The sequence below is a fragment of the Nansenia antarctica genome, assembly GCF_963989245.1.
Source record: "Nansenia antarctica genome assembly, chromosome: 10".
In the NCBI taxonomy this organism is placed as follows: domain Eukaryota; kingdom Metazoa; phylum Chordata; class Actinopteri; order Argentiniformes; family Microstomatidae; genus Nansenia; species Nansenia antarctica.
The window spans coordinates 36,427,106-36,452,554 of NC_137680.1; the positions used below are offsets into that span (position 1 = coordinate 36,427,106).

Below are 25,449 nucleotides of genomic sequence, written 5' to 3' on the forward strand. Positions count from 1 at the left end.
GAGATTGAAGATGCAAGAATCAAGAAAGCGTCGGCCGTTTGGATTTATTTTAATAATTTTTTTGTCTTGTGTATGATGTACTGTGCTTAATTTTAAGCTTGGTTGTTAATTTTAGGATTTTTGGGTTGTGATGAATTTTTATTATTCTTTCTCCAAAAATGTTTTTGAACCATATTTTTCTAATTGTTCTTGTTTTAAGAGTTTACATCTTAAAAAAGTGTGGAATGTGAGAGAAAATTATTATATGTAAAAGACATTCTTCTACATTTAAGATTCAAACTTTGGATGTCTTGGGGCAAAGCTATGTAAGCTGATTTCCTGTTTGTTATCACACAATAGAACCGGTTTCTCTGCTTGAAGCTTGACATCGGCTGAACGGCGGACACATTTAAATGATTACAAAGACCTGATTGCCCTCTTTTGTCCCGGAGTGGACCAAACCATCTAGAGCAGTTTGGACCTTTATGTTGCCCCAGACCCAGTACTCTAAGACCAGACTGAACCAGTTGTGGCCATTGTGTTACGTTTTCACCTTTTGTCTCCTGGGAGAAAGTGGGGGCCGCTTCCACCCTAGCCTTCATCATAATCATCTTCATCAAATGTACAGGTCCACACCCATTGCTCATGATTGGTCTAAACCTCACCTGAGGGCGGACCCCCTTACCTGAAGGTACCTGTTTGTATAAATACTCAGATGAAATGAATGATCCTTACTTTTACGAGGAACTTTCACTGTCAAGACTTGTCTGACGTGCTTGTAAACTTCCTCCTTCTGCAGAAGAATATTAAATATCTTTTCTTATACATCTTGAAACGAAACAGGCTGCCATTATTGAATAATTTACTCTAACAAAGGCTACTGCAAAGCAGCGCAGGTCAAAGCCTCTCGAGTCACATCCATCTTCTAATCATGCCAAAATCCATTACATTACCTGGCCAAAATCAGCAAAACCACTGTATCTACAATATATATCTCGGTGGCGAGGAAATAGGCTCCCTTAATTCCTGATAAAAGGACCATGTTTGCACGAAATGTTACCCATGTTGGCTGGGTATTAACATTCGTTGAATACTAAAATACTGTGAACACAGTTATTGTCGTTTCTCTTCCTACTCACAAAATGTAAAGTCGCTTTGGATAAAACTGTCAGCTTAAGGCCCTGAATGTAAAATTTACAATGGAGAGGGGCGTTCCTGTTTCTTACCAGAGTGTTCCAAAGTACCAGAGTGCTCCTCAGTGAACACCTTGAAAGATACTGCAGCACCCCTCACTAGCTCATCGAAGATGTCAGCTTCCACATCAACTCCTGAGGAGTCCTTCAGGTTCACATCAGTTCCATGTGGAAGGCTGAATTTCACTGAAACTGAGAGCAAAAACACTTACTCATGTTATGATAGCTATATATATATATAGGCCTACATGCAATGCATCATGTGACATTCAAATGCTCCATAAAGCATTGACTCTCTTTACTGTTCTCATTCTTTTAGCCGTCTTCCCATTAGCTTGATGTGTAAAAGAGTGGGCAGCCCCTACCTTCTTGAATGAATTGGAAGTAATCGTAGCAGTCATCCATCATTGGTACTCGTACCCATTTCAGGGCTCCCTTGCACTCGACGTGAACCAACATTTTCTCCAAGGGACCTGTGCAAAACATTGCTGCTTATTTCATTTTCTGAGCTATCTAATTCTACATCTGTCTCATTCAGCAGCTATAGCTAAATAGTGCTGCCAAGTCAAATACTGTCCGGGCGATGTCGGAATATCACTGTTCCTCATCGCAGTGGCGGCAAGCTACCCAGCTATCGTTACCTTGATAGTAAACTAGCTAACGTTAGCCAAAGTTTCCCAGCGCAAGAGGATTCCGATTCCATCACCGTGAAACAATTTGGCTTGGCAGCGTCAACTCTAGCTAACAAGCTAAAGCCCCCCACGCTTGCTAAACTTTCTCAAACTAAGTTTCATACCACACAAATACACTGTTTTCGACACAAGCATATATAATATAACGAATTAACTAAAATTATAACATACATGTCGATGAAATTCAGTGCGCAGCAATACAACCATTCTTAGGTAACGTTAAGCTAACAGATGGCCAAACATACCGTTGCTGGTTTGTGGATGGTTACTTGATGGCCGACCAGAATGTACCATTAGAAAGGAAATAACAGTTAGTGCTACTTAAATGTATACAAAATAAATACAATTACAATAAACTAATAAATCAAATAATACATATTTGACACAGGGGCTGTAACGTTCAAGGAAATAGATGTCGAACTCACGTGGCTGTGTTCGACAGCCAGCTATGGTTAATGATAGCTAGCAAAGCCAGCAGGTGCATGGACCATATCATTAGCAGGCTAGCGTAACGTTAACTTACACAAACGAATATGCACATTGTCTTGCCTAAATATTACATTTGAGCCTAAATATGCACACAAAAGTGTCAATATTTGGAGTCATTCTTTTCCACTGTCATTTGAATTTATGGTTGATAACGTTAGCTAGCCTAGTGCCCCCCACGCTTGCTAAACTTTCTCAAACTAAGTTTCATACCACACAAATACACTGTTTTCGACACAAGCATATATAATATAACGAATTAACAAAAATGATAACATACATGTCGATGAAATTTACCTTGATAAAGGTAATGTCGAGCGATGCGATGTTGAGTACCTCACCTCGCTGCATCAAGTCGCAAGAGAGAAAGATGGCGGAGATCGAGAAAATTAGCGCTCAGCTCACGCACAGCACATAAATGTCCCGGATCTGGTGTTCAGTGTTAATTATGATCAACACCATAATCCAACTCTGTGCTCAATAGGGTATTAACAACAAGTGCCGTTAACATGCTTGAAGGAACACTGAAATCATAACACTTTACACTGAAAAGTGCAAACACTGTAATTTTAACACTGCCATTTTTGCTGTGTATGTTCCCCGCTTCCTGCTGTGTCAAGCGACCCCAGGTGTCGTTATGTGGTACTGCATGAGAGTTTGACGTGCGAACCCAGGTGTCGTTATGTGGTACTGCATGAGAGTTTGACGTGTCTATAGACATGGGTCTTAAGATGTCTTGGAAATATGAAGAACACATATGAAGAACACAATGTCATAGTATTGTCTCAGCATTTTATATAACTCCCTAGATCATTTTCGAGATGGAATTGAAAATCGTATATTCCTAAAAGAAAACCAGTGACAGTGTATATATATATATATATATACACATTATTACATATTTTTTCTATATTTTTGTCAAACGAAATCAAATAAATACAGTAGAGATATCAATCCAAAATATAGGCTTTTATTGCAACCAACTAATTAAACTATGTTTGTGCATACATAATAACAATAATAACAATAACAATAATAATTAAATTAGGCCAATAATAATAATAATAATAACAACAACAACATAGGCCAAAGTGCTATCCAAATAAATGTGCAAAAATCAAAAAGATCTAGCCCATAAGGACGCTACGGCTGACAGCCCTCCAGTACGAAGCCAGATGTCTGAGGCCCTGCATATACTGTTCTTTCAGCCTCAGTAGACGGGACTCCAACTCCCTCCACTTCCGTCTCCTTGTTGGGGGAGCGTGGCCTCTGTCTGCCATCCCCAGCTTATCCTCTGAAAGCATTTGCTGATCCTTCAGGTGACGAAGGAATAACCAAAGTGAAGGATGGCGCACTTGGACAGCATCATTTAGAGTACGATGATAAGCTAGAACAAAAATACAGAATTATAACTTATTAGCCTATTAATGTGCAAACTGGTTCTACATCTGCAAGCTGATCTACTTTTTCTTTTCTTTTTTTTTTTGATTTTATCCCTTTTTTCACCCAATTTGGTAGCCAATTGAACCCAACCTAGCATCCAATTATCCCCTGCCTATTGCGTAGGATCCGCCGCACGACCCCGTGGCCGGCAGTCCCAGAGGAGGGCGCCAGGCAGACTAGCTGACTGGCTCCTCGAGCCCAGTACCGTTACTCCAGCACCAGACGGGGGCGGTGTTGCGCGACGGATCCTTGTCCGAAACTACTCCTATACCGCCCTCGGGAGCGGCCGCCCAATATGTCGCTCCCCGTGTGTGCCCCAGCCATATCCGGATCTGGCGAGCTGGGATACGATCCCAGTCCCCGGTGGGCAACTTGCACTAGTGGCCAGTGCTTAGACCGCTACACCACCGCGGGGCACAGCAAGCTGATCTACTAACGGTGTGCAGTGAGGATTGTTGATCTTTCCAATGTAGAAGATAGCGGGCCTTATTTGAAGTATAGCCTATAACAAGTATATCTCACAACTTCCCCTGTGTGTGAACTTCAATTAGTATTCGTTATTTGGGATCTTAGTAAATCAGGCCCTAAATGTTATTAGTTTGGCATGAACATTTTGACATTGAACATTTTCCCCTCTGTGTCTCCTCCTTTCACAATTTTAAATCCTTTCTTAATCCTTTCTCAATCACGGTGCCCGCCCATGATTGGACTGATGTTACGTCCATCATCATTAGCGCGCCTGTACCGGACCAATTGGCAACTCGTCCACCTGTTTAAAGAGCCCTCCTGTTTAAAGAGCCCTCCTGTCCTCTGCTGTGTTTGATGTTTCGTTAATTTTTGTTTTGGCTCATAGTTAAACCTATACTCGATATACGCACAGGCCCAGAGGTGATAGGATAAGAATGAATTAACCCATAATTAGCAGACAATATTATATTAACAATATAAAATAATTAACTCAATACTTCAGATTTAGTTTTTTTGTTTTGTTTTGTTCAGATCTGTCATTGTTACACTTACATTCAACATGGTTATTGGTCCTTTGCTCCATGTTTCTTTCGAACACATTCCACATTGCTGGTGGGAAGGCCGCTCCAGGCTGGACATATGTGTTACGAACATATGTGAGGAAGTCTTGTAACTCAGGGTGGTTCCTCAGGGCACGCCTGGTGTCTCTGTGGTTGAGGAGAAGATCAAAATTGATCTGGACCAGAGGCAGAGGCAGGTGTCCTAAGGCCATCACCTTGCGGATGACTGCTGCCAGTCGATGGTCATTTCGGAATGGACCAGCCAATCCAAGTCCCTGTACCCTCTTCCACAAGGCTTGGTTGAAATGGAAGTAGCATCCTCCGATTCTGGCTTGTGGCAACTCCGTTTCAAGAGCAGTTTTCAGCGCTTGCTCAAAGTCACAGATGACTTTACGCGGACGCCAACGGTGGTGGGTGATTCTCCTGACTGACGTTTTGACACACTGGAACACTTGTCGGTAGTGTCCAATTGTATGTTGCTCCATGAGGACATGTACAAGGGGGACAACGAAGCCATGAATGTCCCAGAGTATAGTAAAGACTTGGTTGTATGGGCGTGGGCACGACTTGAATGTAGCATCCATGTACAATGTCCTGCAGTGTTGCAGCTGTCTCAGGTTGTCCTCTGTGGAAAACACTGCTATGCCCCACTCACTGTCTTGGTGCAGGAGGAAGTGGTCTCTGCCCCATGTCTCAGCCCATGGACCGTCGATCCTTACATCATCAACGGTAGCTGGGATGGGAGGGATTACAGCAGCTCTGGCTCTGGCCATAACAGACCTAACTGACAGAAATCTTTGAGGTCTCCCCCGACCTCGGCCCCGTACGCGCTCAGCTTTGTAAATGCGTTTGATGGGTACTGTGGGTTCCCTCACCACCTCTCCAGTAACCACTTGGCGAAATTGTGCATTGTTCACCCTTTGTGTATCGGGGGCATGTACATGTTCGTAGACCTCCCGAACTTCGATGTTGGGATTGTCTACCTCTACATCAAAGATGTTGGTCACCAGTACTGTCCGGCAGTCTTCTCTCCAACACCGCCACCGAATATTCTGTTTGTTTGTGCGGTGTTTGTGGTACCTAAATTTATCAAGAACTAATATTTTACCTCCTCGGTCTCCAGTCATTATTTTAGCCATTGTCACTACATATGTGTTACGAACATATGTGAGGAAGTCTTGTAACTCTTAAAAGCTCAATAACAATTGAGCTTAAAATAATTGATAATTGAATTGTTACGCCCCCTGGTGACTCGGGGTAGAAGGGCGCAACATAGAGCAACAGAAAGGACAAGGGAGGGTGCAGTCACACAAAAACCAGGAAACTAAAGGTTGCAATTAACTTGATTTTTATTAATACAGCAACACAGGGAACAGAGAGGACTAACAGTGGCACCAAATAAAAGTAATCAAAATAATAACCCCACCCCCCCTGTACAGGTGCTAGGCACCTCAAAAGTACAGTGGGTACACGTAGAGTGGTTCTAGTACACTGACATGGGTAACACGTAGAGTGGTTCTAGTACACTGACGGTAACACGTAGCGTGGTTCTAGTACACTGACGGTAACACGTAGAGTGGTTCTAGTACACTGACGGTAACACGTAGAGTGGTTCTAGTACACTGACGGTAACACGTAGAGTGGTTCTAGTACACTGACGGTAACACGTAGAGTGGTTCTAGTACACTGACGGTAACACGTAGAGTGGTTCTAGTACACTGACGGTAACACGTAGCGTGGTTCTAGTACACTGACGGTAACACGTAGAGTGGTTCTAGTACACTGACATGGGTAACACGTAGCGTGGTTCTAGTACACTGACGGTAACACGTAGAGTGGTTCTAGTACACTGACGGTAACACGTAGAGTGGTTCTAGTACACTGACGGTAACACGTAGCGTGGTTCTAGTACACTGAGGGTAACACGTAGAGTGGTTCTAGTACACTGACATGGGTAATGTGGTAACCTTTAAACGTAATAAAGCCACATGACGCTTGATGTCCTTTCGGTTTGTACTTTATATAGAACGGGAGCATGGAGTCATACATACATGTCTGTGCGTCTTACACTGCGCACCTGTAAAGCTGTCTCTGAATACCGGATACGGAAACACATCATGTCTACATCTCTGTAGTCCTAGAAATAATATAACTCCCCCTGGTGGGAAAACATAGATATTGCATCTCAATATAAATCCTAGGTATAATGCTCACATTATAACACCTCTCCCCCTTTAAATTTCAACATTCCCAAATGTCAATGCAATACAAAAATAACAGTAGGGTCTTACCCTTGTACTTTTCTCTAAAAAGATATATATACCAGAAAATGTCTTAGCAACAGCTTACCAAATAAGGCACTTGAAAAACATAACATTTTTAAACAGTTATACTTTCATAACTGTCCCATTAAACATTCATTCTGTCAGGAGGTTTGCGATCACGCTGTGACCTGCGCAATACTCCTGGTGACCTCGGACCAGGGGTGAAAGTGGTTTGAGTTTCTTACAGGAACTATAGGCTACTACCCCAACCTTCATCGTTTCATATTGTTCTCCTCCTGCCCCCAGCTTCATGCATCCCTGAACACACACATCGTGGTGTTGGTGTCGAAATTAGAAACACTTTAGGGCTGCCATGTTTCACCAAAAGTTTGGAGTGAGAGTTTTTGGTGGTGGAGCGACCCAAAACTGTGCACGTTTTGGTAGCGGCGGCCCCTCTCTCCCACACAATTATTTGTGCTAGTTTCCTGCAATTTTAAACCAGCACAAGAAATGAAAATAATTGGAACATTTGATAAAACAGGAGAAATTCAGATAATATATCTTAAGTCTTAATAAACAAATACAGTAGCCTACAGAGTCTAAAACAAAATTGGGCCTCATCAAGTGAACTCAACCCCTTGGTCAGCAGCAGAAAGACCCTTGGTCATCATCTTATATACAGTGCATAGATGGCTATCATGTTATACAGTACATACCAGGGTTTTTCCTGGGTCAGAATCAAGCCTTGGAGGTTGATGTTGTGCGCGCGCAGTGCGCCCAATTTTTCTTTGAGGGACCCCCAATTGTTGTATTTGTATTGTAAATTGTAATTATTATTAATAATAATAATAATAATACGATGCGATTTGAAAGTACCAGTAGGCTACCAGATACGTATGCGCATATTTTGCTACCATGGAATTGACAATTTCCAGCCCAACCAGTCTAAAAGCTGCCGAATCCACCCGTCCAGTGTGACCAAAAGTAGCCCAATCTGGCAACACGGCTTGCTTATGGAAGCATATAGTGGACTAAATTCAAATGTTAATGCAATTTGAGATTGCATTTGCATGTTCCACTTTTGCATGCATTCTTTCAGACAATATTCAAATTCAAATGCAATTCTAATGAGCGGATGTGTTTCCTAGAACATATAAATGCAATTGCTAATCACATTATTGCATTACAATTTGAATATTGACTCAAATAACTCAGGCAAAAGTGGCAAATGAATATGCTATTTTGGGATTGCATAGTCATTTTCACATTAGAATGAAAATTTGAATTTTGTCAGCTACAAAGCGGATGTGTTTACTAGAACATGTAAATGCAATTGCGTATCATATTATTGCATTACAATTTGAATATTGACTCAAATAACGCAGGCAAAAGTGGCAAAGGAATATGCTATTTTGGGATTGCATAGTAATTTTCACATTAGAATGAACTTTTGAATTTTGTCAGCTACAAAGCAGCGCATGACTTTGAAAATTAAATGTCAAATGGCTTTGCATTATCATTTTAATATTGACAGCGAATGTGCACATCAGGTACATGAAAATGAAAATGCAAATCATTAGATTTGCATTTGAATTTGAATATTGTCTGAAAGAATGCATGCAAAAGTGGAACATACAAATGCAATCTCAAATTGCATTAACATTTGAATAAAGTCCACTATATGCTTCCATACGGCGCGACTGTAATCCCGGTCGGACTGTCTCAGTGCCCAGTGCTGCCCACCCAACCACGTCGCGTCGCGTCGGGTCTACTTTAAAGCGGGTTAACATGTCCTTTTTAAAGGTATTCAAATAGACGCAACGAAACATTACGTCAGCCATGTGTTTCCTTGTTGGAAATTATGGATCGTGAATCGTGATTGCTTCTGCACTCTGCAGCAATCGGATTTTGATTGACAGGCAGCTGCATCTCTTCCCCCAACGGCGTTCCGGCACAGAAAGTCTTGCCGGAACGCAGCACCGGACCGTTACGGCCCACTTTCACCTATGCCTCGGACCCACCACAGGTGACAGAGGTTTGGGTGGCTCTGGGGTTGAGAGCCTGAGAGGGGTCTGAGTGTCAGTGTGGGGAAGTCCCACTTCTCTTGGGGACACAGACACCTCTCCTAGTGAGTCTCTCTCTGGTACAGTCACTGGTGAACATACGTCTCCAATAGTCTGTCTCACATGGGTATCCACCGTGGTGCGATCTGTCTCTGAAACTGTGTCGTGACGCAGACGTACATGGTCCTGGTGTCTACGGAAAACACGTCCATCAGTCAATTTAACAACATAGGAGACTGGGCCACTCTGTTTCAGAATAACGCCAGGCAGCCACGGTTGCTTGTTGATAGTACTGACGTTTCTCACATAGACATTGTCCTCAGGTTCTAACTGTCTCTCTTTTGCATGCTGATCATCTATGGTTGTGGGGGCTGTGATATTGCTCATGATATGGGCTTCTATCCATTTTGAGTGTGCGTCTACCATTATCAGAAACATCTGTCCCATAAAGGGTCCTGCGAAGTCCACATGCAGCCTTGACCAGGGGCGGTCTGGCCACTCCCATGGGTGCAACGGGGCTGGCGGTGGATTGTTCTGATTTGTCTGACACTGTGTGCATGATTTCACCTTGCTCTCCAGATCATCGTCCATTCTTGGCCACCAGACGTAAGATCTCGCAAGGCTTTTCATCCGGGACACTCCTGGATGAGTCTCATGTATCTCCTCCACAACTTGTGACCGGCCTGGGGAAGGTACGATGACCCTCGACCCCCAGAAGATGCAGCCGTCCTGCAGGCTCAGTTCTGTTTTGCGTTTAGCATAAGGCCTCAGTTCCTTTCCCTCCACGACACTGGGCCAACCTTGCAAAAGGAAGGTTTTGACTCGAGACAGGACCGGGTCCCTCTCTGTCCACTGTTTGATTTGTGTCGCTTTTATAGGTGTCTCTGCTAGCCTCTCCAATGAAAACACAGTCTCTGGAGGCACATATGTAGCAGAGGGTGTCTCTGGTAACGGCAGTCGACTCAGCGCGTCGGCATTTGCGTTATCCTTACCCGCTTTGAACACTATAGTGTACTGGTAGGCTGACAGTGTGAGAGCCCAACGCTGTATCCTGGCTGAGGCGGGATGCATTTTGTCTCACTGAACAGACTCATCAGAGGTTTATGGTCCGTCGTAATAGTGAATGCCCGTCCATACAGGTATTGATGGAAACGTTTCACAGCAAAAACAACAGCTAGACCTTCTTTATCTAACTGTGAATACCCTTTTTCCGCGGCTGTCAGGGTACGTGAAGCAAAAACAACAGGCTTCTCAGCCCCATCCTCCATTATGTGTGAGAGCACTGCTCCGACTCCATAAGGCGAGGCATCACACGAGACGATGATTTCTTTGTCTGGGTCATAGTGAACGAGCAGCTTTGCGGACTGGAGAAGCTCTTTCACTTCCTTAAAAGCTCTCTGCTGCTCTCCACTCCACTCCCACTTAGTGTCAATATGCAGTAGCTTGTACAGCGGGGCCAACACCTTTGAAAGATCCGGCAGAAACTTGCCATAATAATTCACCATGCCCAAAAACGATCTCAGTTCATGGACACTCTTTGGGCTTGGGGCCTCTTTTATGGCTCTCACCTTGTCTTCCAAAGGGCTGAGCCCCTGTGCTGTGATCCTGTGTCCCAGGTAGGTCACGCTCGGTGCCAGGAACACACACTTGGCACGTTTCAAACGCAGTCCTGCGTTTGAGAGTCGTTTCAGCACCTGCTCTAGGTTAGCCAGATGCTCCGCCTCCGTGGCCCCCGTGATGAGGATATCATCGAGATATACCGCTACGTGCGGAATACTCTGTAACAATGTGTCCATTGTTCTTTGGAAAATGGCGGGGCTGGATGCCACCCCAAACACAAGGCGATTATATTTGAATAAGCCCTTGTGAGTGTTAATTGTGACATATTCTTTTGACTCTTCGTCCAGCTGCAGTTGCTGGTAAGCATGGCTCATGTCTAGCTTTGTGAAAAGCTTACCCCCTGACAAGGTTGCAAACAGGTCATCCACCCTTGGTAGTGGATACTCCTCCAGCCTAGCGACCTGATTTACCGTCACCTTGTAGTCTCCTTGCTGTTTTGTCTTCTTTCAGGACTGGGACAATGGGAGCCGCCCACCTTGAAAACTGGACGGGTTCAATGATGCCTTGCTTCTGTAAACGTTCCAGCTCCTCCTCCACTTTGACCTTCATGGCATAGGGCACCGACCTTGGCTTGAAAAACCGTGGGGCGGCCTCAGGGTCAACATGGAGTTTCACGGTTACCCCCTTCAGTGTGCCCAGCTCGTCCCTGAAAAGGGGTCATCCCGGTCATGTTCCCCGGGTCCTATGTTCCCCGGGTCCTATGTTCCCCGATTTCTTAGCAAAAAAAAAAAAAAGGGTTCTATGTTCCCCGCTTCCGAAAGGGAGCATGCCTATGTTCCCCGGGTCCTATGTTCCCCGGGTTCTATGTTCCCCGCTTCCCCGCTTCCGAAAAAGGGTTCTATGTTCCCGGCTTCTTTTTTTATTTTTTATTTTTTTATTTAAAAAACAACATACACAAATACATAATCATACAGTTTTTTATTTATTTATTTTTTATTTTTTAAACAACATACACAAATACACAAATACATACACAAATACATAATCATGGGCCGGTTTCAGAGACAAGGCTTAAGCCTAGTCCTGGACTAAATCACACTTTCAATGTAAAATCTCCATTGAAGATGCTTTTTAGTCTAGGATTAGGCTTAAGCCTTGTCTGTGAAACCGGCCCAAAATGTATCAATGTCAATCATATGTATCAATGTCAATCATATCAATGTCAATATCAATATCAATGTCCTGAGGTTGATACACTAATGTATGCTGACGACACTGTACTATTTGTACATGGTCAGACCAAGACGGAGGTAGCTGCTGTACTTACCAAATCTATGGCTCAGGTGACTACATGGTTGAACCACTGTCGTCTCCAACTTAATGTTTCCAAGACGGTCAGCATGTTTTTTACCAAAACAAACTGTTCTGCTGAAGAAGCATATGTCATTATCTCAGGGGAACAACTACAAGTTGTGAACGAGTTCAAATATCTTAGGGTGCTGTTAGATTCCAACCTCACTTTTAAGGCATATATCAAAAAGGTCTGTAAAATTGTCAAGTTCAATCTGTCCAACTTCCGCTTTATAAGGGACTACATGTCAACAGAGGCAGCTACCATGTATGTCCACGCCATGATCTTCACACACATCAACTACTGCATAACAAGCTGGTCACAAGCAAATCCCACAACCTGCAAAGCACTCGAGTCACTATACAAACAAACAATCAAAACACTAGACAAGACACTAGCCAAGACACTTTCACCACTGCACAATACTGAAAAAACACAACATTCTAAGCTGGGACAATCTGAAAACCTACACAAACCTCTGCCTTGTCTATAAAACTATCCACAATTTAGCCCCACCACCACTTAACACCTTCATCTCACGACCAGGAAGTACAGCACGCACCACAAGGGGTGTCACCAGAGGGGACTGCACCATCCCATTTACTAGGAGGAGTGCCTTTAGTCAGTCTGCCTGGTCAGTTAGAGGGGCACGTGAATGGAACCTGATTCCAGGGCACCTTAAAGAATTAGGCACCTTTAAATAATTTAGAAAGCACCTAAAACAGTGGATGATCAACACACACACCTGCCAACATTGAAATGTCCTGTCCTATACCTGTATGTCATGTGTACCGCCTGTCTGTGTACCGCCTAACATGTCTTACCTGTACAGTCTGTGTGCTTGTTTTTAGTCTGCTTACCGTGCGTATATGTTGCTTGCTTTTAGTCTGCTTACCGAATATGTACCCTCCCTTTAACCGCCTATGATTAATGTATGCTCTTTTAACCCTCTGCTTATATGTACCCTCCTTTTAACCGCCTATGATTAATGTATGCTCTTTTAACCCCCTATGTTATGCCCTTAAGCTAAATGCTTGTCCTGTCTACTTTTTTGTGCCTAGGTCTACCTATATTTTATCTTTTAAATGTACTTTTTTCCTCCAGGGAGCCGTATACAACATCATGGCATAGGGACTGCGGATGAAAACTAGCTTTCGGGCTAACTCTGGCGTATTTACAATTTATTTTTGTTTTATTAATATGCACTGTCCCTTGAATAAATAAATGAATCTGAATCTGAAATCTGAAATTTAAAAAACAACATACACAAATACATAATCATATGTATCAATATACATAATATATATTATGTAATAATCAATGTCATAGTATTGTCTCAGCATTTTATATAACTCCCTAGATGGAATTGAAAATCTTATATTCCTAAAAGAACACCAGTGATATATATATACACATTATTAAATATTTTTTCTATATTTTTGTCAAACGGAATCAAATAAATACAGTAGAGATATCAATCCAAAATATAGGCTTTTATTGCAACCAACCCAAAAAAATAGACTATGTTTGTGCATACATAATAACAATAATAACAATAACAATATTTAGGCCAATAACAATAACAATAACATAATAATAACAATAACAATAATAATAATAACAATAACAAAATTAGGCCAATAACAGAGAAGCCCCGACAGGCGCACATAACAGGCGCACCCCTGCGCTATCAGAACGAGCTACCCCAATGTCACGTCGGAATTCGACGTTTGGATGCAAATGTCACGTCGGAATTCGACGTTTGGATGCAATCTCACGTCAGAATTCGACGTTTGTCCATAAACGTCGAATTCTGACGTCTGCCGTGTGAGACCAGGCTGATTAGAGTTAGTAGATTTGTGACAGCCCCCTAGTGTGTCTGAATTGGAGTCCTAGTATACTGTACTTCCAAATGGTTTAGCATGGGGGGTCAGCTTCAGTACTAGATTTGGGCCGAGGTCCAATAGTGTCCTACCTACAAAAGGTTTTGTACATATAATCATTTTACATGTTTGGCATTTAGCAGATGCCTTATTCCAAAGCGACTTACAATCAATACATTTGAATACTAAGCATGTGAATCAGCAGTCCACTATTCGTTGCAGGAAGAGTACTCTAGCTCGGGCCCGGGGCCACTGATAGAAGGAAAAACCTTCTCCCTATTATCGCCTTCTACTAAAACTTTGTTCATATAATAATGTTGTACACATAATAATGTTGTTCCTATGTATAATAGTTCCTGCAACTTCCTGTAAATGTCTATCAATTAGTAATCCACAGTATGATTATGTATTTGTGTATGTTGTTTAAAAAAAACAACAACAACAAAAACACAGTATGATTCTGTATTTGTGTATGTTGTTTTTTAAATAAAAAAATAAAAAAATAAAAAAATAAAACTCACGGAAGCGGGGAACATAGAACCCTTTTTCGGAAGCGGGGAACATAGAACCCTTTTTTTTTTTTTCCTAAGTAATCGGGGAACATAGGACCCGGGGAACATAGGACCCGGGGAACATAGGGATGACCCCTTCCGAAAAAGGGTTCGATGTTCCCCGCTTCCGAAAAAGGGTTCTATGTTCCCCGCTTCCGTATGTTCCCCGCCTGCCGTTGTGTCAAGCGACCCCAGGTGTCGTTATGTAGTACTGCATGAGAGATTTTTTTATTTTATTTTTATTTAAAAAACAACATACACAAATACATAATTATACTGTTTTGTTTTTGTTTTAGTTTTTTTAAAACAACATACACAAATACATAATCATACTGTGGATTACTAATTGATAAAGACATTTACTCATTGATAAAGACATTTACAGGAAATTGCAGGAACTATTATACATAGGAACACAATTATTATGTGTACAACATTATTATATGAACAAAATTATTATTATACATAGGAACAAAATTATTATGTGTACAACATTATTATATGAACAAAATGATTATATGTACAAAACCTTTTGTAGGTAGGACACTATTGGACCTCGGCCCAAATCGAGTACTGAACCTGACCCCCCATGCTAAACCATTTGGAAGTACAGTATACTAGGACTCCAATTCAGACACACTGGGGGGCTGTCACAAATCTACTAACTCTATATCAATTTAAATATATATTTTTAAATTATGTTTCCAAAGATTCAAACATTTTTACAATATAATTGAACACATTTTTTCTTGTTTCCCCATCCCCATGTATCCACCCCCCCCCCCCCCACACACACCCACCATTGTGTGGCAACGCCCAACGACAACACAACAAAAAGATAATAATAATAAGACAAAACACACATGCCTACATACACACACACACACACACACAATAATACATTCATTAGGGATGCGCTATGATATTAACAGCAATTCACATCACCGTGCATCCCTACAAGAAACACTGTCCATCAAACAATATGAATGAATGAATGAATGAATGAATGAATGAATGGTCTTTATTGTCATTGCTATAGTACAGGTACCAAACAACGACATTTAGGAGGGGTGGCTCCCCTGGTGCTAGGAAAGAAAAAAAAACTAAAAAAAACAAGAAGGGAAGGAGCTGGTTTACATAAATAAAGGCTATGTACACTATCCACTATACTATACTGTACAGATAGACGACTAGGGTTGTCATATTGCACATAGTGTTATTGCACATTCATTTAAAGTGTCGCAGTTTGCAGGCTTGAAATGTACATATTTGTGCCTCAGCACTACAGTACCTGAAGCTGCCCTTCTTGCCATAACATCTATATGTGGTTGCCATATTTTTACAAAGTCCTGACTCTTATGTCTTATATTATAGTATATTTTATCTAATGGAATGTAGCTAGAGATTTCATTTAACCAATGTGATATTGTAGGAGAGTAATCGGATTTCCAATGGATTGCAATACACTTCTTTGCAGCAATCAAAGCAAGATCAATATTTGTTTTTTGAAATTCATTCCAAGGATCCATATTGATTGTGCCTAAAAGACACAAGCGAGATGATTTTGCAATGTGAATATTTAAACATAATGCTATCGTGTCCAAAATCTTAACAACAAATTACATGACCAAAACATATGGTAAAACTCCCCTTTCTGTTTTTTGCAGCGCCAGCACAAAAAGGACATTTCATTATTCATTTTATAAAGTTTTGCAGGTGTATAATAAGTTCTATGCAAAATGTTAAAAAGAAGGAGTTTGTGCCTCATATTGTAAGAACATTTATGAACTTTAAGACAAAAGAAAGACCAGTCCTCTTTACTTATATCCATGTCTAAATCATTTTCCCATTTACACCTCGTAGCATCTGTACTTGTAGACAAGCATTCAAGCAGAGATAAATAAACTTGAGAAATACATTTAGAACTTTGAACCTCCTTATTGATAAGGTCTTCTATTTTGGAGGGCTTGGGTTCTTCAAGAGTGCCTTGAGTTGTCTGTATCATATGGCGGATTTGAAAAAATCGAAATAAATGTGTGGAAGATAAATTATATTTTGACTTTAACAAACGTTGAATTCTGACGTGAGATCGCATCCAAACGTCGAATTCCGACGTGACATTTGCATCCAAACGTCGAATTCCGACGTGACATTGGGGTAGCTCGTTCTGATAGCGCAGGGGTGCGCCTGTTATGTCCCTATTTAAAATACAAATAAATAAATAAACAAGAATGTGTTGTGTAACAACTCCCCCAACATTCCCCTCCACCACAGAGAGACTAAACTGTCCTTCTGAAAGAGACTACACTGACATCCTCCATCCCAGACAGACTACAATGACCACCATCACAGTGTGACATGGGAGAGTTACTCCATATGAGAGTGGAGAAACCTATTCTTCAGGTAGCATGTGTTCCTGATGTTGTGGACTACTCTTTTATCAACAATTTCACAGTATTGCCCATTGGTGGCAGTTGACTTCATACCTATCCCAACAAGTTGGCGTGGTTCCCAAACACATTTATGATGTAGGAACAGGAGGGTGTCAGTGATGGCTGAGGGTGGGAAGAGAAGCTTTGCTCCCTCCTTGTACTCTTCACAGCCTGTCAGGGGATCTTCTCTGTGGAGTGGCAGGAGCACGGTCCCTTCAAACAGGAGCTGTGGATTCTCTGAAAATAAAAGACATCAAGTATTAAGGTAGGCTATAGATTCCCATCAATATTTTTTATACAAGGTCTTTCAGTAAGACTATTTTACCTGACATGGTAGCCCATATGCCTGTGATTTTCACCGGTTGCCTGTGGTTCCTGTCTTCACCAAGTAGGGTTGGGTTGAGGTTGTCTTCACAAATGACCCAACTCTGATAGTCTTTATATCAAATCTGAGAATGAAATTCAGTATGCTAATTATAAAAGGGGTATGCTATTGATAATATGAATGAATGAATGAATGAATGAATGGTCTTTATTGTCATTGATACAGTACTGGTTTACATAAATAAAGGCTATGTACACTATCCACTATACTATACTGTACAAATAAAACACTGTGCTGTACTCTATGCTATGCTATACCTATTCTAACATTTCCTATTCTCTGCAACCTTATGTACCCTAGGGTTGTCATATTGCACATAGTGTTATTGCACATTCATTTAAAGTGTCACAGTTTGCAGGCTTGAAATGTACATATCATTGTAGCATGATATGCTAAATGTAGCATATCATTTAGATTGTTTTTAATTTATTGTTTTAGATAATTCATTATTTTAAAATATTATTTTCTTTAGATAAACAACTAAAATAAAAAAAATCTAAATTAGATGCTATTGATACTGCATAGAAACACATTGATATAATATACTTGTATGTTTCAGGGGACAATGTTGCACTCTGATATTTAGTGTGTCTCTGTTGCGCCCTTCTACTCCGAGTCACCAGGGGGCGTAACACCCCCTATCAATTGTTTTAAGCTCAATTGTAATTGAGCTTGAGTTACAAGACTTCCTCACATACCGGTATGTTCGTAACACATGCGTAGTGACAATGGCTCAAATAATGACTGGAGACCGAGGGGGTAAAATATTAGTTCTGGATAATTTTAGGTACCACAAACACTGCACAAACTTACAGAATACCTCTGTGTCATTGGCTGCTATAGGCATAAAAGGAGAGAAACTCATGGTGTGGCCCCCATCTTCCCCTGACCTCAACCCTATTGAGAACCTTTGGAGCATCCTCAAGCAAAATATATATGAGGGTGGGAGGCAGTTCACATCAAAACAGCAGCTCTGGGAGGCTATTCTGGCATCCTGCAAAGAAATTCAAGCAGAAACTGTCCAAAAACTCACAAGTTCAATGGATGCAAGAATTGTGAAGGTGATATCAAAGAAGGGGTCATGTTAACATGTAACTTGACCTGTTAAGATGTTTTTGTTTGAAATAGCTTTTGATTTCAGTAAATATGACCTCCTAATATGACCTCCTAACCCTAAATTCATCAAATTACCATTGTTAGTTCTTTACAACCTATAAAATGTTTTGAAACTCTGTTGTGCATAATAATTTGGAACAGTGCATTTTGAGTTTTTTATTTAAAAAAAAAAATACTGTTATCATTGGGAGGTTTGTTCAATACAATTTGAATTATACTCTAACGGTTGATGACTTGAAAATTATACTGATTGTCATTTGCATCGACTATTTAGGAAAATCTGAGAAAAATATCATTTGCATAATAATTTGGAACGCGGTGTATCTATATATTTTTAAAATTATTATTATTATTTTATTTATTTTACTTTTTTTAGAGAGGGAGAGAGGGGGGAATTCAAGCACTTTCAATGACTCATGTCGATTTTCAAAAACTTTTAATACCTTGATTTTTTTTTCTCTAATTCACAAACATTCAAGGATTTCAAGGACCCGTGGGAACCCTGTATATACTGTATATATAATTGTACAGCAATGTGAGAGTCATACAGGGACATGGTAACAGACATACAGCTTTTTTCGTGGTGACAAACCTGACAAGAGACCATAGCACGTTTAAAATGTGTGAAATCCGATTCAATCTCTTTGTTCATCAGATCAGTTGTTGAGTTTCAGTTCACCTTCACATGAGTCAGACTGGGAGTGATACTATCTCTTTGGAAACCGCGGCAACTTCTTTACATGAGGCAAATGAGGCTCATGGTGACCGTCATATTTCTGACAGTAAAAGTGTGAGTCCCTCTGGTCTGTCTCTACACCCCCCCATGAGGAGAGTAGAGGAGTCTTCCCCCCCCATTCTCTCCAGGCCAGGGCTGACTCAGACACTGCTTCCAGGTCAGTGTTACATGTTTCACTAGTGTTCCATGTTGTGGGGGGCGGGGGCGGGAGGGGTGCTATCAAGGCACGATGCAGGAGGCCTTGCGGAGCGCCAGGTAGCCCGTGACCACGTCAGTGGGGAGCAGACGGATGTAAGAAAACTCTTCAGAGGAGGTGAACCTCAGCTTGGTCTGGGGGTCTGTGTAGCTCGCCTGCCGGAAGACACAGAAATGGTAAACAACCTGACCTATATGGATGACTTATATAGATGGACTTATATAGACTGACTTATACGCCTGCCGGAAGACACAGAAATGGTAAACAACCTGACCTATATGGATGACTTATATAGACTGACTTATATACCGGTAGATGACTTATATAGACTGACTTATATAGAGTCTATATAAGTCAGTCTATATAAGTCAGTCTATATAAGTCATCTAAGACTGACTTATATAGATGACTTATATAGACTGACTTATATAGACTGACTTATACAGACTGACTTATATAGACTGACTTATACAGACTGACTTATATAGACTGACTTATATAGACTGACTTATATAGACTGACTTATATAGACTGACTTATACAGACTGACTTATATAGACTGACTTATATAGACTGACTTATACAGACTGACTTATACAGACTGACTTATATAGCGCCTTTATCCAATGCGCTTTACAACGGCCTCTCATTCACCCATTCACACACACATTCACACACCAATTGCGGCAAGCTACCATGCAAGGCGCCGGCCCGCTCACTGGGAGCAATTTGGGGTTCAGTGTCTTGCCCAAGGACACCTCGACACGTGGCCAGCCTGGGCTCGAACCGCCGATCTGCCAACCTTGCGATCATTAGATGGCGGCTCTACCTCCTGCGCCACAGCCGCCCCCATAGAACATGACACAACAGAGGTTGTGTGTGTGTGTGTGTGTGTGTGTGTACGTGTGTGTGTATGTGCACGTGTGTGTGTGTGTGTGTGTGTGTGTACGTGCGTGTGTGTACGTGCGTGTGTGTGTGTGTGTGTGTGTGTGCGCACGTGTAGGGCGGAGTGTGTTTGTGTGTTACTCACAGGCAGTCCAGAGATGTCAGAGTATTTCTTAGCAGGCTTTAGGGAGGGAGGAGCATCGACGCTGTAATCTGGAACACAGCAGCCAGGGTCAAAGGTGGAACACAGCAGCCAGGGTCAAAGGTGGAACACAGCAGCCAGGGTCAAAGGTGGAACACAGCAGTCAGGGTCAAAGGTGGAACACAGCGCATCAACAAAGGCTCTGGAAAGAGGTGATGCTGGGCGTATGAAGTGTTACCTTTACTTTGACATATACTGTAAGTGACATGTTACCTTTACTTTGACATATACTGTAAGTGACATGTTACCTTTACTTTGACATATTAGTGACATGTTACCTTTACTTTGACATATTAGTGACTGACTAGATAGGTCAAACAAACCTATGTACATCCCAACCACCAACAGTTCCATACATAGGGCTTTCACACCGGCAAGGCTCTGTTCTGGTTCCCGAACCTAATTTTGAACCGGCCGGTGCGTTCAGACCGAACATAAATTGGTTCTGAACCTGAAAATTTGGTTCGCAGCTGGAACCAGTAAACAGTGGTTCTCATCGGGAACCAAAAACTAGAAACGTGACGTCATCAGTGGGTGTTCATCATACTCTCTATCTTTCTCACATGCTCAACAAACACACACACGAACGCGAACTTCGTAAGCCATTTCTGTTCTAGTAACAGAGCAGCTGGCTAGTAAAAGAATGTGTTTAGAAAGTGTCTTTTGTTTTTCAGATACTGTAGTGGAAGATATTATCCTAATTTCCAGTGAAGTACCCACCATCTTGTTGTGACATTTTTGTTCATCCCGCCCCTTCGTTACCCAACGTTGGTGATGTTGATGGTTCCGCTTAAACTAGTATGAACGCGGGCTGGTTCGCCAGAAAGCACCATCATGGTTCTGAGACTCCAGAATGGGAACCGACACAGAGCCTTGCCGGTGTGAAAGCCCTAACAGTGGACCACTGTCTTCACACAAACACAAAGAAGACCAGAGGTCGCCCAGAGGCCCGCCCCCCCCCCCCCCAAGAGAACACTGATGACATTACAGTTATACGGAGAACCAGTTCTTTGGTCCGGTTTTCTTCCAGTGTTTCAGCCGAAGCTCTTATCCGATCTGATCTGGCTCAGGACCCTAGAGAAGGCAACCTTTCCCTCCGGTACAGAAAGTGTCTTTCACTGATAAAAACCTTCTTTATCTCACCTTACTGCTGCCGAGTGGAGCTCAAGCAAAAGAAAGACCAGTACTAAGACACAGGGCTCAGCGTTGGCATGACGATAGACAAATGGATGTCTAACGCTACTGTGAAAGCCTGTTATACAAATTGTCCTACTTTCCCGCTTCATTGGCCAAGGCATCATTGAATTTGTTCTCCATTGATTTTATCTGGTTAAATAAAGGTCAAATTAAAAAATCCTGCTTGCCTTGTATGGCTGTCCCCTATGCTCTACGATATGTGGTTTGGAGATCTACCCTCACATTACCACCACAACTCTCTCATGTAGTGGCTCCTATTATAATAAAAAGGGTTTAATTTCTCTCTCGCAGAGAGTCAGAGAAGCACATAATGAGACACACACACACTCACAGTTGGGGTCGTTGACCTTCCAGGGTAGAGTTCGTTCCGCAGCCAGGATCTGTTTCAGGTTTTTCCAGGTCCGGTTCTTTTTCCCTGCTGCTGCTCCACCAATCCCCGAATGCTAGTGCAGAGAGAGAGGGGGGGGGGATGCAGAAAAAAGCTCCTTCAATCAGGTGAGAGCAATCAACTGAATCATATATCATCCATCATTCAGCAATGCACCTCACTCACTATAAACTTGGGGTCTTTGAAGGGCAGGGGTTTGGTCATGGTGTCTAGACCCCCAATGTCTGACAAGGCCACTGTCACTGTCTTGCCCTCTGACACAGCATCCACTGCCACCATCTAGAGGAAAACAACACACAGGTTTGAGCTCTCCACTCACAGCTAACTCCCTAGGTTGATATAAAAGACGATTACGATTACGATAAGACTGCAAGTAAAGGCATAGTTTATTCCACGGGCTGAATGATCATGATGACAATGGTTTGCAATGATTATGTCCACTATAGGTTGTGCACTACTGTAGCAAAACAGTGACAATATCGACGCTGTTCATTCAAAGCAACTGTCTCGAACCGTTTTCAACGAATCGTGAACATAGCTACCTGTGCTTGCGTTGTGTTTGCGGTAAGCTGCACTTTCTTCTTCTTGCTGTTGTTCCCGCAGGTTTGTGTGACGGGAGAGGTCGCTGGGCTGGCAGGTCGCTTCTTACCCCGGAGCGCCCCCGGCCCTGGGCTAGCCGCGGTCAGAGTCTGGCTTTTACCGGCCAGTGAGGCCGATACCGTTATTAGAGCGCCTGCTGTGGTCGCTGCACCGGGCGCAGAGTTCGGGGAAGACATTTCTCTTCAAACGACAGATCACACTACTAGAGTTAGGGTTTCATTAGTGGTTGTACGCACGTCAGCTGTAAGAATCGTAAACATCCGCTTCACCCGGAAATGAAACCTGACGTCATCCTAATGTTATTTTTCTATAAAATAAAAGAATATAATATAATAATAATATACATAAATTATCCTGCTCTCCGTCAAAAAAAACAAAACGCAACAGGTTCGATTTTCTGCGTTTTTCGCGTCCGTCAAAAGCGTTTTGAGAGTAGTTTTTTTTTTATTATTATTATTCTGGCCAACTCTGGCCACCGTACGAATGTACAATGAGGTAAACAGTGAGAGACACCACTGAGGTAAAGTAAAGTGAGACTAGATAAGAGAAAGAGATAGCTAAAATAAGAGAAAGTGATGGTCTCCGAGAAGCTAATCCTACTTGTGTCAGAGCACAAAGCTCTTTATGAAAAACATAGTCGTGATTACAAAGATTCAGAGTATAAAGACAGAATATGGCAGAGTATTGGAGAGCAGACTGGAATCGGGAATGGTATGTATTGATTACGAAAGATTAGACTAGTGGTCATTATTAATCTTTTATTTTTATTTTTTTATTTTTAAATCATGTTCGAAATAAAAGATTCATTCATTCATTCATTCATTCGTAGACTAGTGATTGTGTTCTGGGTAGCTAGCTAGTTAGGTATGAATGCCATTTAGCAATAAGCTGTCTTGTTTTACTGTATAAAGCAGGGGAAGTGAAGAAAATGTGGCGCAACTTGCGGGACACATACATGCGCAAGAAGAGGGATGACAAATGTAGAAGCGGTCAGGGAGCAAGCGTCAATAAAAAATGGAAATACATGGAGGCAATGTCCTTCCTAAAATCGTGAAACTCCCCTTGCTGCCGACGAGTTCTGAGGATGGGGTGGATCCAATATTTCCTTTTTCTTTTCCTATTTTCAAGAAGTGAGAGGAGCACAAAATAATCCTCACTGCTTGAAGACTCCATGTTGCGTATTGCGAAAGGGTTAGGAGAGGAGAGGAGAGTAACGCAACGTAAAAAACGCAACGGACCGGTGTGCAAGGTCTCTGTGCGTAACGTTTTTTTCGGATGACGGATTAAAAAATACGCATGCGTAAACGCACGCATTGGTGTGCAAAGACCTTAACCCTGACCCTAACCCTGACCCTGGCCACCCAGAGCCTAGAACACTCATATGGATTTTGATACTCAATTTGAAGCTGTCATTGTGTTGTCATGGTTTTCAGGGCAGTAGGGTCTAATACAAACTAAATGGTTTATTTATTTGTTTTTCATTTATTCAGGGTCTGTGTGCATGTCTCAGTCAGTCAGAACTATGCTAGCTGTAAACTGTATAAAGATGTGTGTCTTGTGTTTGCTCAACCAGCTCCTGTCTTTGTCACAGATGCTGAGGGAGAGTGACACAAGCTTATAAACAAGCACTCACACCCACACCCACACACACACACACACACACACACACACACACACACACACACACACACACACACACACACACACACACACACACACACACACACACACTCAGACACACACACACACACACACACACACACACACTCACACTCACACACACACACACACACACACACACTCACACACACACACACACACACACACACACACACACACACACACACACACACACACACACACACACACACACACACTCCAGAATAGAGCAAAATGAGTCTTACAAAACAGCAGAAAAACAAAGGGAAACAAAAACAAACAACAGAATATAATAAAACAATAACAGAAGAGAACATTTGTATCTATTTGAAACAACAGCTGTCATTACCTGGGATTAAATCAACTGGTTACCACTGGGTACTGTGCTAATCTAGAACAAATCAGCCTGCTACTTTCAGGACATGCTATATTGTTTCTTTACTGCTATATTGTTTTTCCTTCTTACATTAGATTAGATTAGATTATAAGACAGTTTACAGGAGAAAGTGCCTTTACTTTGCCATTCCCTGCCTATTCAATGTCATGCATGAGTAATGTGGGCTGTTGAAAGCAACCAGCCCATCTTTTATGAGTTGTCACTGTTTTTAAGTGTTTTTTTACAGTGTGCATTCTCTTCATAAATAATGGGTAGGCTACGGTAGTCATAATTCTAAATAAACCCTCTCCTTTTTTGAATCAGGCTGTGGAACACGGCAAATCCTATTCCGAGTTTCAATCATTTGAGGTCAAAGGAGCGGCTTTGGGTGGCGTTGGGGAACAGTGAATGTAATCACACGGAGCTCAACACCTAGCGAACACACAACCTTCTTTGCACACAGGAATGCTGGATGTACTCCAGCCCTCATAGGAAGAGTACATATCTGTGTTGACCAGAGGCGTTGTAAGGATGTTGAAACATCCAGGGCTTAGCCCAGGCCACGTGTCGTTGACGGGGTGAGGGTGGGTATTTGATTGACGTGTGGTAGTTTGCTCTGAAATGACGGCTATGGGCTAAATTAATGGCGATGCGGTAGATGTCAGATTTTTTTGTTTTAGTCCTCCCCCACCCCACACCCCCAGGATCCGGAGGTCCGGGGCTATTCAGAGAAAATATTCAGGGCTGGAGCGCCGGATGCCCAGGCCTAACAAGGTCACTGCTG

General features: G+C 42.1%; 1 protein-coding gene across 1 annotated transcript; it reads right to left on the minus strand.

Annotated features, from left to right (window-relative positions):
* Positions 1 to 18,873: 18,873 nt before the first annotated feature.
* ino80c (INO80 complex subunit C) lies at positions 18,874 to 22,806 on the minus strand (the record flags this gene model as incomplete). Its single annotated transcript, XM_080541249.1, has 5 exons — positions 18,874 to 19,513; positions 20,389 to 20,456; positions 21,974 to 22,085; positions 22,196 to 22,309; positions 22,573 to 22,806. The coding sequence occupies 5 exons, from the start codon at positions 22,804 to 22,806 to the stop codon at positions 19,382 to 19,384; spliced, it is 660 nt and encodes a 219-aa protein (XP_080397375.1). The 3' UTR covers positions 18,874 to 19,381.
* Between the last annotated feature and the right edge of the window lie 2,643 nt (positions 22,807 to 25,449).